The sequence below is a fragment of the Solanum tuberosum genome, unplaced genomic scaffold (genome assembly GCF_000226075.1).
Source record: "Solanum tuberosum cultivar DM 1-3 516 R44 unplaced genomic scaffold, SolTub_3.0 scf00083, whole genome shotgun sequence".
In the NCBI taxonomy this organism is placed as follows: domain Eukaryota; kingdom Viridiplantae; phylum Streptophyta; class Magnoliopsida; order Solanales; family Solanaceae; genus Solanum; species Solanum tuberosum.
In genome coordinates, this window is record NW_006239015.1 from 1,321,812 (window position 1) to 1,338,548 (window position 16,737).

At 34.4% G+C, this 16,737-nt stretch overlaps 2 protein-coding genes across 2 annotated transcripts; both read right to left on the minus strand.

Moving 5' to 3' along the window:
• Positions 1-1,665: 1,665 nt before the first annotated feature.
• On the minus strand, positions 1,666-6,505 carry LOC102594209 (uncharacterized). Its single transcript, XM_006347073.2, has 5 exons — positions 6,187-6,505; positions 5,912-6,060; positions 3,134-3,295; positions 2,305-2,420; positions 1,666-1,957 (listed from the first exon to the last, which is right to left on the minus strand). Exons 1-5 carry the CDS (start codon positions 6,377-6,379, stop codon positions 1,930-1,932), a joined length of 648 nt encoding a protein of 215 aa, XP_006347135.1. The 5' UTR covers positions 6,380-6,505; the 3' UTR covers positions 1,666-1,929.
• A 1,202-nt stretch (positions 6,506-7,707) lies between these two features.
• On the minus strand, positions 7,708-13,138 carry LOC102582626 (heterogeneous nuclear ribonucleoprotein U-like protein 1). Its single transcript, XM_015308685.1, has 8 exons — positions 12,911-13,138; positions 10,442-11,211; positions 10,124-10,312; positions 9,886-9,994; positions 9,718-9,776; positions 9,424-9,628; positions 8,728-9,330; positions 7,708-8,139 (listed from the first exon to the last, which is right to left on the minus strand). The coding sequence occupies exons 1-8, from the start codon at positions 13,056-13,058 to the stop codon at positions 7,937-7,939; spliced, it is 2,286 nt and encodes a 761-aa protein (XP_015164171.1). The 5' UTR covers positions 13,059-13,138; the 3' UTR covers positions 7,708-7,936.
• Positions 13,139-16,737: the final 3,599 nt, after the last annotated feature.

Here is a 16,737-nt window from a genome sequence, read left to right on the forward strand (position 1 = left end):
CTAATAATATATGGTTTGATTATATCTTATATATATATCGTCCAAATACACCTATTCATAGATATTACATTATGATAATTAAAAGTGTTAATAATGAACAAGACGTACCTAAATTACATCGACAAAAGTTACATATTAAAATACCTATAATATTTAGATCCAATAGAGCAATAAATATTGAGGACTCGTATAATCGATTTATCTATTTAGATACTTGAGTTAGTTCATTGATAATTGTTAATTTTAATAGTGAATTCTTAAGGTGATAATTATGTTGAAATATTATTTTTAAGTTAAAGTGACAATTAAAGTGTGACGAAAGAAGTACTTCACTAAGCATATGATCAACATAATAAATGAAAATTTTATCCTTTTATTGACTGATTTTCCACATTATTTACTTTCACTTGTGAAAAATCCCTCCTAATTTGATTATTTGGATTCATATGAAATTTATTTTTTCTCAATAATAAATACAGTTTTTACTTTGCTTTTGAGGTAAACATGTCTATAATTAACGACATGAAAAAACTTAATAATACATGCTAAAAAAAGTTAGTTTTATATATATAAATGCTCAAGTAATTGTTTATTTTATAAAGAGATCAAAAACTAGTTAATAATAAGGGGAAGATTGACTATATTGTAAAAAGTCTTTATTGATTAATTCTTAATGAACGAAACTTATCTTAAATGTTTCATGTTAATTTAAATATCAAAATTGAAAGAATTAATAATAACAAATAACTTTTATAGTAAATTGTATTTGACTCTTATATTGTTTTCAAGTCTTGCATTTAATTATATGAGTTGATTTCATATTTGACTTCAAGTCCAAAATAAAAAAGTCATAATTTTCATAATCTATAGTAAATTGCTTGATAAATAAAATTTGACTCTTATTTTAATTTTAATTTTTTGCTTTATACATATAAGTACATTAAAATTAAAATTACTTGTATCGGATATAAATGTTATTATTGATACATAACCTCAATTATTTCAAACTTAAATCAGTATGAATCTGATTTTATAGTTATGTATCTAATACATAATTTATATATTTGATACATAACTTATGTATCATTTATTATGTATCATGCGAAGGAGCAATGTATCCACAAGATCTGAAAAATACGAAATTATTGTAATTTGAAAAACTTTCACGATAGAATGTAATTAACACCTAGTTTATTGAGGTTTATGTACTTTATAACTTTTTTTAATCACACAAACACAGCAGCTAATACTACTCGTCTACCACTCCCTCTGTCCCTAATTACTTGTCCATTTTTCCTTTTTTAGTTGTCCATAATTACTTATCCAATTTGACAAACCAAGAAAGGACAAATTTTTTTTTACCTATTATACCCTCAATTAATTACTTTAAAAAAGGTAGAACTTTTTTAAAATCTTAAGTTTTTAATTCATCCACTCATAATTAATAGGGGTAAAATGATAAACTCACTATGTCAACAATTATTTTCTTAATAGGTGTGTCAATTCAAAAGTGGACAAGCAATTAGGGAGGGGTACTAATAATAATTAAAAGCGCTTACTTTTTTGTCCAAAAGCTTAGCGGAACATGTAATAAAAATATCTTCTTTTACATCGTATCACTTTTCCCATATTAAGAATAATACAATAACTTTCTGAGAAAATAGGTATTCTAACCTCGGAGATTGAATTTAGCTAGTTCCAAAGTATACATCTAGAGTTTATACATGATAGAATACTAGTTTTTATAAGCACGAAAAGAATAGTTCAATTGATGAGTTTTGATGTGCACTAACGATCAGATTTAACTCCATTGATATTATTAAACGACACAGCAAATGATTGACTTTCGACAAAGGAAAAATGTCATCCGACCATATAAGAATTTCTTGTTTTGGATATGCCTGCTCTTCATCTTTAGCTATTTGTCGATTAAAATGTTGAATCCTTCCCGCAACACCTACATATACCACAACACCAAGACAATAAGCAAAAAACGTGAGGACGTAACACAAAAAAAAGAGAGGAAAAGACCGATCACAGCAGATCTAGAGAGAGCCTGAGAACATAATTATAGTGCATTAAATATTTCGAATATCCAATGAACTACAGAAACTGTCAGCAAGCATATTCATGGATGGTTTGTAGTCATTTGTGTACATGATTGATCATATAGCCTTTTTATTTCGAAATAGAGTTTGTTAAGTTGGTATTTAATAAAAACATCTCATTTCCTTTCCTTCTCTAAGGAATTCAAAACATCGAGAAATAGCTATTCATGTTCAACAATAAGAAAAGTTGAAGTACCTTTTGTATCTCTTCTTGGAACCACAAGGACAGAATGCATTCCTACTAATTTGCCCACTCTTAGCCATGTTTGATCGTGCAACATCCAGCGGGGATGAACCCATCAACTTTTGAACCTATATATCAGAAGAACCTAATATAAGTATGTCAACATCATATAACCATGGAAAAGGAAGCACCAACAGTAGAACATATTATATGTGTTCTTTTCTCATGTTCTATAGAGACTCTGCAGAATCCAAGTATTGGAAGAGGAGTATCTTAACTACTGCTTAATTTCCAGTACATCCCGTAACTCCCTCATGGACCAGAGAGAACAAAAACATACACACTGCACAATGATACACATGCACCCAAATTACTGGCACTACAGCTGAAAATTTCTTTTCATAGTATGCACATATAGCATATTGCATATCTGTACAATGCAACCAAAAATCTCACCCAGAAATTAAAGAATCAAACAACCAGAAAATCGGAAATGGTGTATAGAAGATTTAAAATATAAAAAGGTAAAAAAACAAAAATATTACTCCTTTTGTCCCATTTTCTGTGAAGAAGTTTGACTGGACATGAAGTTATAAGTGAAGTACCATATGTGCCCTTTCTACCAACAATAAAACTAGAGACGGTAAGAGTTCCATGTGTCTTTTCATCTTTCTCTCTCCCTATAATAATGTCATATCTTATATCAAGTGGAGTCCCGATACATCATGCCATTAAAGTTAAACTTTTTGGAACATCCTAAAAAAGAAAGTTCTTCAAGGAAGCTAAGAAAAAAGGTGAAAAGATGTCACAGAACAGCAATCTGAAATGCAATAAACAGTACCTCGGCCATGCTCTTTGGCAATGGCTTCCCTTCTTCCTTCATCTTCTCAAGTTTCATTTGTGCTTCTTTTGCCCAAGTAAACTTTGCCAACATATTCTCAACATCAACTATTGTGCATTTGCAATGTTTTGCTGCCTGTTGCTTTTGAATTGTTTGAAGATTCTATTAAAAAGAATAAAAAAATTAATGACAAAAGGGCTTCAATAGGTTATCCAAGTCTTTTCACATTAACAGTTTTCTTCCATCTCTCCTACACATGACTACTAGCTTACTAAGATTGTCTTTCACATTATTTACTAACTTTTTTTTTTTGAAATTGGTAACATTGTTGAAAGCACTAGGCAGTGAGGAAGCCATATTTACATAGAACATATCACCACAAGTCCACAACCGAACAAACCCCTAGAAACAATTACAGCTACCCTATCAAATCTACAAAAGAAACCTACACCAAAAGTGGAACAATATCCTGCATATGACTGCCCCTATCTTCAAAAACTCTAGAGTTGCTCTCTTTCCAAATTGTCCACCATATACAAGCATTTACTAATATATTCTATTTGTTACAAAAGGAGTTTCTCTTTATTTCTTTGGGTTAAGTTATGTGAAATTTCATTTAAATGCACAAAGAAGGTGCATAATATTTTACATAAAAGGACTTTGAATTCCCTTTTTCCACTGTAGGGAATCTATAAATCCTTCACAGTTGCATAAATAACTAAAGTCATGTAACACTTCAAGTTCAGACTTTGTAAAAAAATTAAATCTAAAGCAAAAGGTAGCTGTGATTTCTCTTCAAACATTTATTATTTCTTTCCCTCCCGACTGTTCATAAAAAAATACATGCTGTTTGTGTCTGTCATGTCTTCATCGTTCAACTTTTTGCCCTAGCTAGCTTTCAGCTGCTGCCCTAGCTGATCCTGGCAAGACCTAATATGCTCCAAATATGTTTAGGAACACACACCTGAATTCCCAAGCATAACCGTAGTGCAAAGTGACCAGGGGTTTCTGTAGTTCTCAAGCACAGAAAACAACTCTTACAACAATTACCCCTCAATCCTAAACCTGTTGGGATCAGCTAATATGAATCCTCACTGTCCATGTTATTCCATTTAAACTCTTCTCATGCCGATATTACGTAAATACAAATAAAATCCTCTTCTCTACACATTCTAAGTAAGACAAGCTTCATGCATAACTATTCACTCAAGACATGTTGCTTTAGTGTGGAAAAGGGCTTTTGACCTCCATATCATTTTCCATGGCCAACACTGTTCTATGTAAGCTGTTGTAACATGATTTAACAGAAAATATAGCATTTTTGTTTGGTCTGCTTCTAAGGATCAGAGTTATCATGCAGCTCCTTCAATTTCTCAACTATGCATATAAGTTGAGTGGAGTCTACCTTGCAGTCATTAGATAGCTCCTGACATAATTTAGGTCCCCATCTCCTAATATGCATATAATAGTTGCATTCTGATTCATCACAATTGTGTAGAGATATGAGAATCTTCGCCTAAAGGATTTCTCTTCATTCCATTCATCTTGCCACATCCTAATCTTACCCTCTAAGAAAAAATCGATTAAATGTTGGAACTCCTTCCCGGTGCTTTCTTATATTTTTAGAGAGTGTTTTCCGAGTGCTTGGTTGTTGACATTTATAAAGTCCTTACCTGTTTAGAAAACGCTTCTCTTCCATCTCTCCTACACAAGACTACTAATTTAATATACAAAAATACTTCATGAGGACTCATTATTTCTGGACAAGTATCGTAAAACTCTGTTTCAGTGCACCAAGAAAGTGAAAAACATCTACATAGAAAAGAACTCCGAATTCACTTTTAGCACTACGATGAATCTATTTAACCCACAGAAGGATTACACAATGAACAAAAGACATGTTACACCAATTAAACGCTATAACATCTATACTTCGAGCAAAAAATAGCCATGACTTTGTATTCAAAAGATCTATGAATTCGTCCTTTGGACATTTTGCAAAAACTATTTGTTGGTGTACTGTGACTTTCACGCGTGTCTGCTTCTCCTTTCAACTTTCAGCACTTGCCAGCTTTCAACTGTGTAGTTAGCTGATCCTGGCATAACCAGCTACACTCCAAATATGCTTAGGAACATACCGGATGTCCCAATTATAATTGCAGTGATATGAATAGGTGATATGGGCATTCATACTTCTCAAGAGCAATAAAAACCTGTTGGACAAACTAACCTATTTTCTACAGGTTGCAGTTGCACTGAGTGACAAATGCCGCAGACATAGCAATTCATTGAAACCATGCTATTCTATGAGAAGCTTTTGACCTCCATTTCATTTTACATGGCTAACATTGTTCATTTCCTCAATTCTGCATAAAAATTGAGAAGCTTTATCTACTTCCTGATCAAATAGGTTCCTCGTCCCAACTGCACTTTACAATACTTTATCATGTGCCTAGAGGAACTAAAACTTTAAACAGAACAAGACCAACACCATCGGTTACCCCTAAAATCCATCATTCAACTCAACACTCCTAGTCAATCACTTCATAGGCATGTTTATAACAAATCCAACTGCTTTATGAATCCATAACTGATATAAGCATTCCACTTAGCTAGAATCCAAGGAGACAAAAAGAAAACCAGAGGGAACAGTTCAGGTACAATAACTACATAAAGTATTTGTTAATACTTATTAGCTAAACAGCTTGGCATTTAATTAGATTAATACAGGATTGACCATACTAAAATGGAGAGAGCTGAAGTAAATGGATATAATACCTCTCCAGTGGGATCCAATGCACCAAGATATTGAAGAATAGCTTGCTGCTTCTCAAAAGCTTCAGCAAATGTAACTTCACTACCTCTCCCTACTACATACTGCTTCAGAGTCCCCAACTTCTTTGCTCTGCCCAATTCATCCGCAAATCCTAAATTCAAACAGAGTGAGTACACAATAACTTAAAAAAACTAGAATCTCTAACACATAAACTTCAAATCTTGATTGAAGCCAATAATCTACATTTACTATAGTTAAAGTGGTGTAGAAAACTTACGAAGGAGAGTGAATGACTCGGAAATGGGTACTTTGGCGGTATCGGGGGAGGTTTTTTGGCCGGTGAATACACCTTTAATATTATTGATCCATGAACCATGGAGTTGCGTTGTGGAAGAAATCCATCTGTGTGAAATGTGAGAGATTGATGATGAGTTTGAGCAGAAAAACAGTAGGGTTCGAGGACGAATCATATATGAATTACTGTATGTTCGTCTCTTTGATTTGCTATCTGTTTTTGAAACAGAAGAACAAGAGACTGACGACTGAGGGGTTTAGTTAGGGATTCATAGAACGACGTCGCTCCAATAAAAATTGAGAAATTAGAAAGTCTAGAGAGTTCTTCTATAACTCCACCAAAAACATAAAAGTAGTAAAGAGTAGGAGAAAATACCATAAATAGTCCGTAGGTCTAAAATAGTCCTTTTTAGTTTAACTTTATTAGATATTAACTATTTTTAAGTTTGATCTCTTAACTATTTACTTAGCGGTTTTAGTTCTTTAAGTATTCACAACTTTTCAGCCAACATAACAATTCATTTCTTTTGCGAGATGGAATGAGAGGAACTTCCAAGTTAAAACTTGAATGCAAAGCACTGCATCTGTTTCTGAATGACGATAGCATCCAAACCAACTTGCCCACTTAATTGATAGTTGTTTTGACCAAGATCTGTTCAACTAAGGTACATAAGAAATGTATTGAATCGATTATTTTTAATAAATAGATCCGATAGCAACACCATGCAGACCCCGAGAAATTAAAGAAAGAAAAAATAAAGGAGATCTAATATAATTCCAAATACCTAAATAATGATATTTATTTAAAAAGTATCCATAAATAGATACACATGAAAGAAGTTAAAGCTAAAAAAATTGTACTCCATGAAAATCAGATACTACTCAGATAAGATGGCACTGCAAGTTTGCGGACACCATATACAACCCAGCAAGCCTCAAAAAGATACAGAAGGAAAAGCAGTTGTAGGTTGGTGTTGTACTTGACTTTTGGTGGTTCACATGGATAGATTGATGAACAAAAATTTTCAGAAGTAGCAAACAAAGGAACATAAGAATTCATTGAAGAACCTCACCGATCACTGTCGTTTGTGAGAATATATCCATACAATTGTAGCCATTATTGTTGTTAAAACACCAGGGAAGAAAGTGAAAGAAAAACAAGAAGTAGATAATCAAATGAAGGATGGGGAAAAGTGAAGAACCTTTTTCCTATACCTGCAACTCCTGTCGCCTCAGATTAAAAATACGATGTAGGAGTCAATGAAATGGTTGAAAACTATGGCAAACTAGAGTTCAAATCGCAATAGAGAGAAAAATATGTTACTCAGTATCTGTGTCGATATAAAGTAGACATGTATTCAGTAGTATACTCGAGGTATTCACAAGCTCGACATAAGCACTACCGTTATCACAAAAAGGGAGCACCCCCGTGCACAAAGCACTCCCGCGTTAGCGGGGTCCATGGAAGGGGTGTGATGTAGCTGCATTATCTCAAAAAAGGAAAAAAGGAAAAACACAAGAGACAGAACTTAAGATGGTAATAGTTTACAATTTCTCAATAGAACTCCAAAAATCCCAAAGTTAGCCTCCATATGCATGAGTATACACAAATTATATGATCCAGTTCCGAAATCCTAACCAACCTCTCTATATGCTAACACCAATTGATTCTTTAGTAAATTAAAAACAAGCAATCATATTCAGTGTTTCTGAATTTCATGCAGTTTCCACAATCAGTAGTATCTGGGACCAGGTGGAGCATATACCCCAGGATGATGTGCTCCAGAGGGATAACGTTCATGTGGTGGCCACGGAGCTGGAACCCCTTGTGGAGCGTATACCCCAGGATATTGTGCTCCAGAGGGATAATTTTCATGTTGTGGCCTCGGAGCTGGAACCCCTTGAGAAAAGCCTGATGGAAAGACAGAACGAAAGCCTAATGGAAAGACAGAACAAGTAAAATTAGAACTTGTTTGTTCTCCTTAACAACAATGATTATGCCAGAAATACATGGTGAGCCTATGTATACATGAAGAATCACAGTCCAATAAGCCAAATAATAGTTTGAAGAGTTCTCTCCAATAACTGGTACTATCTGTTGTTTACTTTAATTTCCATTACTTCTTTTTCTAAACTCTTTTTATCTTGAGCCGAGAGTCTATCAGAAACAACCACTCTACCTCTGACTACAATTGTTTCCTACATTCGACCAGACACTACTAATTAGAGCACAAGGTCTTATACTCTTTATCACATCAGAAAATTTGCAAACTAAGTCAACGTTCAAACAGTCGAGGCAAATAATGCAATACATCACACATTGTCACTCCCCTTATACAATCATGTGAACTACTGTGTCACCAAAAGTTATGTGAAGCTTAAAAAGTCATACTACCAAATGTATTCCACTTGTTTCCAATGGTTTTCTCTTTCCTAGATTTTTTTTCCATTTTTATCAGGGATAAGCTATTAAAATGCAGGTAATATGAAAATGGAGTCGGAAAAAAGGCAATAGATCAGTTACCATATGGTGTAGCCATCCCCGATTCAAATGGTCCTCTTGAATCAGGAGGTAGATATCCAGAACCACCAGACATCCTCAGGTTGGGATCATTCATGCTGCTCTGGTGTAACTCAGCTGCATTCTGAGCTCCAGAACCACCAAACATCCTCAGGTTGGGATCATTCATACTGCTCTGGTGTAACTCAGCTGCATTCTGAGCTCCAGAACCACCAGACATCCTCAGGCTGCTCTGGTGTAACTCAGCTGCATTCTGAGCTCCGAAACCACCAGACATCCTCAGGTTGGGATCATTCATGCTGCTCTGGTGTAACTCAGCTGCATTCCGAGCTCCAGAACCACCAGACATACTCAGGTAGGGATCATTCATGCTGCTCTGGTGTAACTCACCTGCATTCCAAGCTCCAGAACCCACATGAGACTCATAGATCCCTCCATGGATAGCTGATCTAGCTTCCATGTCATATCCCCTTGAATCACTGTAGGCACTGTGACTTCCATGGTGACCGAAATCACCTATGGGGTTGTAACTGGAAGGGGTTGCGTAGAAGGTTTCATGAGGTGCTTGAAGTGGAGGCTGAGCATACGAACTATTTAGATGTCCACCTATCCAAAGTTATTAAAATAGATAAGCATGGGTTTTCCAAGAAATACAAGCAAAACAGTGATACAAGTTTCACAAAGAAGAAGCAAAAGGACCTGGTACATTTCTGAGACTGTGTGGTGATGAACCACTGTACGACTGCTGGTATGCCTCAATAGGGTACTGCATCGACAGGCTATTATGTGACTGCACAGAACTTTCACGAGAATAAGGGGTAACTTCCTTGTTTGAATTCATGTTTGCTTTCATCTCATCCAAGCATCTCTGAGCCTCCGCCCTGCCAAGTTCTTCAAATCGTACCTATGACAAGAAAAATAGAGAACAGCATGAATGAGAAACATGAAGACAAAAATTTACAGGACTGGTATTGCTGTTCTGAAGTCATTCACCTCATCAAAGTACTCATCTGCTCGAGGCATGTCTTTGCTCATAGGTAAAACAAAATTCACTGCAAGGAAAATATTATAGGTTACACAAGAAAAGGGGAAATAATATAAGACAACAGATTAGAGAGCTATAAAGTGTGTGCAAACACGGAACATCAATCTCTGTGGTACCTAACATCTGATTTACTGCTTCGGCAGGAACTTCTTTCCCCATTTCTTTGAACCGCTTCTCACCACGGAACTTGAGCTCTTCAGGTGTTGGAACAATCACAACAGCTATCTGATTCAGAGGCAAAACAAACAGAGATATTAGGATGCTTCATTAAAGGCCTATTAGGAGAGAAGTCAGCACAGACTCTTAACATCCTAAAAGTGCTCCCTTAGTGAGAACTGAGAACAACTTCTGTACCTTCTTATAGTTTGCAAAGGGCTTCAATTTGCGCTTCCGGGCATTTTTGTAGACATTTGTCTGATCAATTATGAAATTACGAGGAATCTGGGAAGCCCTAGACAAAAGAGTGTTGAATATACCAGTAGCACGATCCATTAAACGTTCAAATCTTCCACCATAGTTTTGTTTGCGCTGCAAACCGGGAACCTGTTAAGGAGATGCATTACTTGTTATGGAAATAGCAACTGAAGCACAAGTTTTCCTGTTGCTAATAAATAAAAAAACACCAGCATCACTCTATTTTAAAAGCAAAAAAGGCGCAGTAAAATATGATACCTTCATTAGATCCAAAGCTAAATTAGTTCCAAGCAAAACATATCGCTTTTCTGGATGTTCCTTAACCCATTTCTCAGCCCAGGTACTCTTACCGGAAGCAGGTAGTCCTACCAGCATCATAACTTCACAATCGCACAGATTCGCAAAACTAGGGCCTGGAATGGCTTTCCCATCTTCCATGGCACAAGACCACGGTTTATATCCTTCTACTGGAGCTAGTCCGTCATCTATGCTAAACTGCATGTGCACAACTACATTTTTAAGCAACACATGAGGGAAAAGAGCTGAATGCCAATGTAGATTTTTCATTGGGCAATCCACCACTTCAAGACCAGTTGGACCTGGTCCTGCATTAAATTGCTTTGATGTTCCCAGCCACTTTCCATTTTTAGAGAAACCTACGGAAGCCAGAGGGCTGGACTCAAGGTCAACACAACAAATTATTGTGTCACCAACCCCAAATCTTTCACCATAATTAGAAAACTTTCCTTGACTTGAAAATTTTCCAGTACCTCCAAACCCAAAACTGTGCTGGGTTTCCCCAAGGTTTCCTACTGCATCATCTCCCCTTGAGATGCCAACACGACAGATCTGTTGTTGGTCTAGTGGTGTATCTTCCATGTTTACGGGCTGCTCTGCAACAATTTTGCAACCAAAGCAGTACTTTCCTCCAGTGATTCCCATATTGGATCGAGCACCTGACCAACAATACGCAAATCCATGTTCATAAAGCCCTGAACCTAGTAGTCCATTTCCTTCAACATTGAAATCTGAAAGATAAAACAATCCACATCAAAACACAATACATTGATGAATAGACCAAAAAATAACACCTTCAAATAAAAACACAGCAAACAGATATGCCACTCAGCCACTGGCTAATTGGCTCTCTAATATTTTCTAGTTCTCCCATCCCCAAAGTCCAGTCTCAAGTTTAAAAAAGTAGTCCAACTGTAACTCAGCGGAAGAAAACTATGCACAAGCAACATATACTCACCTAAACATGGACAATTGTTATACCTACTACCAAACAAAATCACAGTTTTGTTCAACGATAAAAAGGTAAGTCACAAGGAAGCGCCATACACCAAGCCAGATATTCATGCACAACATAAATTACATGGTTGCCACAAAATCTCCGGATTTAATAAAGTAACTTTCATGTCCTCGTAATAGGAGTGTCATTGCACTGCTGGCACAAGCTAGAGGAACCGCCCATGAGACCTGGGTTCAAATCTGGGTAGAGCGCTATTTTAAATTATTTTTTTAAAAAAAAAAAAAACTTTCATGTCCTCGCCATTGGCTTTGGAAACGTAAGCTGCAATAAATCTAGTATAGTCCATTTACTCAAACACACACGCTAACGGCTAACCCCCCACCAATCTGGGATTATTTGATCACTATATCGAATACTCATGAAAATTTTCTTTTCAGCTCACTTGTTCCCATAAAAGAATGCTCATAAAACCTATTTTGGCCTTCCGGTTCCAATACCCAATATGACTTTCTTTTCAGCTCACTTGTTCCCATGAAAGAATGCTCATAAAACCTATCTTGGCCTTCCGGTTCCAATACCCAGTATGACTCAACAACTAATAGTAGAATCTACCTAAGACAAAGCTGAGTTCCATAAATGTAAGTCTAGATGAACTAAACGTTGTTGGGAAATTATCATAACCATAATTCAAGATAGTATCTTTTTGTGAAAATTTAAAATCCAAACAGGAATTATTGTAGTCTTTTCTATTCAGCAATTATGCACCTTGCTATCCAATGTACCCCATACATTACAAAAGAGGAAATATTGATTATGGTTATGCACATTTTAAAAGTTGACACCAACCTTCAAGCACTAGTGTTGATCCACATTAAACAATTGTACTGATGCCCTTAAAGGTGACTTGTCAAACCTCAGCAACATTTCATCTTTCATCTTTGATTGTCATTTGGGATTCATACCACAATTCTATTATAGTATGTCATATTCAAACCTCCTCACACATGTCCCAGATACAGGAAAACCAAAGAGGAGACTATGACACCATGATTTGATATTGTCAATTGTCATACCAATAAAATTAGTACAACAAGATGAGACTGAAAAAACGAAAGATCACCCATTCTTATGACAACATCAGGGATAAAGGCTGCGTTTTGTAAGACGAAATTAAAGTGACTTGGTGATGAGTTGTTTGACAATATTGATAACAGTTTCTTAGTTGAAAATATATAGCTCAGTTTGATATCTTCCACTTCTAGTACTGCCCTAAGTCATCTATCCTTTCACAGTAGGGTTAGGGTTTACCATCCATTTCAAAGAAAAAAATTTAATCATACCAAACGCACAAAGTATTAAACAAAAACACATACAGGGGTTTCTAAAATTTGTCATATGAAAAGGGTATCCACAAAAAATTAAGTGACAATTCAAAATGAAAACAAAGAACAGGGGGAATGTGATGTTCTTGCCTAAATCACAATCAGCAGCGTTAAGGAGAACCCTCGATGGAGCTACTGGAAGCTGTGATGTATCTTCTTCTTCAGCTTCATCAACCTTTGCTTTTTTCTTGGCAGCAAGTCCATCAATCATACAAAAATCACGTCTCTTCGACGCCATTGAAGAGATTTTCAGTTTTCTGATTCTTGAATTTTTAGTCTTAATGGAATTGTCTTATACTCGGAACAATTTAAGACTAATGAAATGCCTGATTGTTTTTATTGATATAACTGCGTTTGTCTTGTGTTTAAGCAAAAACATTTACACGTGTCTTTTTTTTCTCGTGTGTAACGTATGACTTTTGTCACAATTAATTTGGATTTGTGCATAAGATCGAGGCTCGAACCCTAAACCTCAGTAATAGAGGAGATATTCTATTAATGTCACTACAATCTTTGATAAATGCTTTAGTTAGGGTATTTTTAATCTGATATCGATATGTAAGATTATTAAAGAAAGAAATATTGCCTACTAAAAAAAATTCTCGCTTCATGCTCTCGAATCTAAGAATTTAAGGACAAATGAATCATATTCACCCCGACTAACCTAAATTAGTTTGAGTTATTCACGTAAATATTTATATTTTGAGGTGATTTTTAATTGATTTTCTTAAATTTGATGGTTTTTAATTTTTGTATCATAATGTTACAAGTTATGTCTTATAAAACAAAAAAAAGTTGGGTTATGCTATATCACCTAATTCCTAGAGAATTTATGTTGTAATAGGCAAAAAAATCAGTTTCACAATCTACAAATTATGTCGTAAAAAAAATATCTCAATTCTTACAAAACGTATGTCCTAAGAGCAAAAAAAAGTTTCTAATCTTATGTTGAGCGGATCGATTATAGAAATACTACACAATTGATCATGCCTTAACTTAATTCCTACTAAACTTATATTGTGAGATATAAAAGTTCAGAGAACTTACTTCGAGCAAATTAGGTCATAAACAAGTATATTTGATGTGCATTTTTTTAAATGAGGCAAAATATAAAGACCACCCTAAAATAATGACAATTCATGCAAATATTTTAGTTGAATTTGCGTGTTGTAAGATCTATTAAACGAGAAAGTGTTGCCTATCAAACTTTATATACATTATTTTGGAGGTGAGAGTGAGCCAAATCTGCAATCTTTAATTAAGAATACAGTTAAAACTCAATAGTAATTTCATAAGTGGAGAGTCTGAAAGGATAGAGTGTCAGCAGACCTTATCACACTACAAAAGGAACCCCAATTACCAACAAAAAAATTCGTTGATAAATTGATCAAATTGGTTGGCAAATTGAGTTACCAACCAAATGCCAACTTATATTAATCCGTTGCTAAAAGGCTCGTCGGTAAATATTACCAACCGATTTTAATTTGTTGGTAAACTTACCAACCAAAAATCAGTTGGTAAGCACCCAAAGATGTTGTTACAAAATTTTGAAACAATGCCTTGAAATTTCCGTTAGTAAATTCACCAACTATTTTTTGGTTAGTATATCGTTAGTGCCTTTACTAACGAATTGAAAAGGAGTTAGTAAAATTTTTTTCTTCATTATTCGATTCCGTTGGTAATTGGTTGGCAATATTAGTAACAAAAAATTTATGTTGGTTAAATTTTAAGTACTTTTTTTTTATTTTCCATCCGGTGTCCGGTACCCACATTGGAGCCCGACTAAATCCAGATTCACGCCGGAAAGTCCCACATTGGGGGGTAAAGCGCTACCTAACAAATTAAAGGCAACAATGTGCCCAAGGGGAATCGAACTTGAGATCTCTTGGTTAAGGATGAAGGAGTACTTACCACTCCACCACAACCCTTGTTGGTAATAAATTTTAAATACGTTAGTATGATTATTTGTTTTTCTAATAAATTTACTAATTCATTGTTAGTTAATTGGTAATATATCATTCAAGTTCAATGTTAGGTTAGTAATTGATTGACAATATGTTCAAAATATTATTAACTGAATGATTATCCAATAGTAAAATATTTATTAATTTATTGCATTTAAAAATCTAAGAGCACGAATATAAATCCAAAAATATTAATATCAATTTTATAAATCATATTTGAATGAAACAATGCAAAATCTATGATAACAAGTTAAATTAATCTCAATATGACACATATCATTATATCAAAAAATTTAATTTGAGCACGTTTACCAAAAATATTGACCAAATCTAAATTTTGGCCAAAACTTATAAAGTTAAAACGCCTAACAGCACAAACTGAAAATGGAAGCCTCAATACCTGAACCAACCATCTTATTAGATATAAAAATGACCTTCCGAACCTAATCGCGCTGATGGAATTCTTATCAGAGCACGTTTACAAAAAATTTAAGCACAGTCAAATTTTGGCCAAAAGTTAAAAGTTAAAACGCCTAACGGTACAAACTGAATATGAAAACCTCAAAATCCAAAAAAACCATCCTATAAGACGAAAAATTATCTTCCAGAGCTAACCGCGCTGATGAAATTCAAATTTGAGCATGTTTCCCAAAAAAATTGACCTAATTCAAATTTTAGCCAAAAGTTAAAACGCTTAACGACACAAACTGAAAATAAAAGTCTCAAAATCCAAACCAACCATCCTATGAGACCAAAACTGAACTTATATGGCTAACCGCGGTGACAAAATTTCAATTCGAGCACGATTACCAAAAATATTGACTAAAGTGAAATTTTGGTCAAAACTTAAAAGTTAAAATGCCTAACGACACAAACTAAAAACAGAAGCCTCAAAACCTGAACCCTCTATCTTATTACATAAAAAATGACCTTATGCATCTAACTGCACTTGTGAAATTCTCATCTGAGCACGTTTATCAAATATATTGACCAAAGTTAAATTTTGGCCAAAATTTATAAGTTAAAACACCTAACGACATACACTAAGAATGAAAGCCTCAAAACCCGAACCAACCATTCTACTAGATAAAAAATGACCTTTGGAGTTAATTACGCTGACAGAATTCTCATCTGAGCACGTTCACAAAAATATTGACCAAAGTCAAATTTTGACAAAAACATAAGATTTAAAACACCTAACGGCACAAACGAAAAACGGAAGCCTCAAAGCTTGAACCAACCTTCCTGTTAGATAAAAAATGACCTTTCGAAGCTAATGACGCTTAAAGAGTTGTTATTTGAGCATGTTTACCAAAAAAATTGACCAAAGTCAAGTTTTGGCTAAAATTTAAAAGTTAAAACACCTAACGACACAAACTGAATATGAAAACCTCAACACTAGACGTTGATTTACCAAAAATTTAACTTCAATTGGTAATTTACCAACTATTCAAATATAAGTTAGTAATTAATAATTTACCAATAAATTTTATCACAGTTGGTAATAGTTACTATTCAACTAAACATTCATGTGTAATATTACCAACTAATAATTAATATGTTGGTAAATTTTACCAATGGATTAATGATCGGTTGGTATATTATCAATTATTTTAATGATGTTAGTAATTTGCTAACTACAATCTTTATTCGTTGGCAAAATTTCCAACTAATTGGATAATGGTTGCAAGTTTACCAACAAATTACATTTCGTTACTAATTTACCAACGCATTTATATTTGGTTGGTAAATTTAGCAACACAATCTTGCCATTGGTAAATATTTGGTTATTTATTCATTGGTAATATGTTAATAAATTATATAAACAATTTTTTTGTCATATTTACCAACTGATATATACTTCGTTGGTAATATTACCAACAAAAAGTGTGCGTTAGTAATATTTTCAGTTGGTAATCCATTGATAGAATGTTGCTAAAATTTGGCGCCATT

Excerpts from the sequence above, each read along its gene's own strand:
- LOC102582626 (XM_015308685.1), bottom strand. The coding sequence starts at position 13,058 with ATGGCGTCGAAGAGACGTGATTTTTGTATGATTGATGGACTTGCTGCC. Across the intron at positions 10,313-10,441 it reads TAGCTTTGGATCTAATGAAG|GTTCCCGGTTTGCAGCGCAA; the intron begins GTATCATATTTT and ends TCTCCTTAACAG. Across the intron at positions 9,331-9,423 it reads CAGTCTCAGAAATGTACCAG|GTGGACATCTAAATAGTTCG; the intron begins GTCCTTTTGCTT and ends AACTTTGGATAG.
- LOC102594209 (XM_006347073.2), bottom strand. The coding sequence starts at position 6,379 with ATGATTCGTCCTCGAACCCTACTGTTTTTCTGCTCAAACTCATCATCA. Across the intron at positions 6,061-6,186 it reads CGAGTCATTCACTCTCCTTC|GATTTGCGGATGAATTGGGC; the intron begins GTAAGTTTTCTA and ends GTTTGAATTTAG. Across the intron at positions 1,958-2,304 it reads TCCAAGAAGAGATACAAAAG|GTGTTGCGGGAAGGATTCAA; the intron begins GTACTTCAACTT and ends TGGTATATGTAG.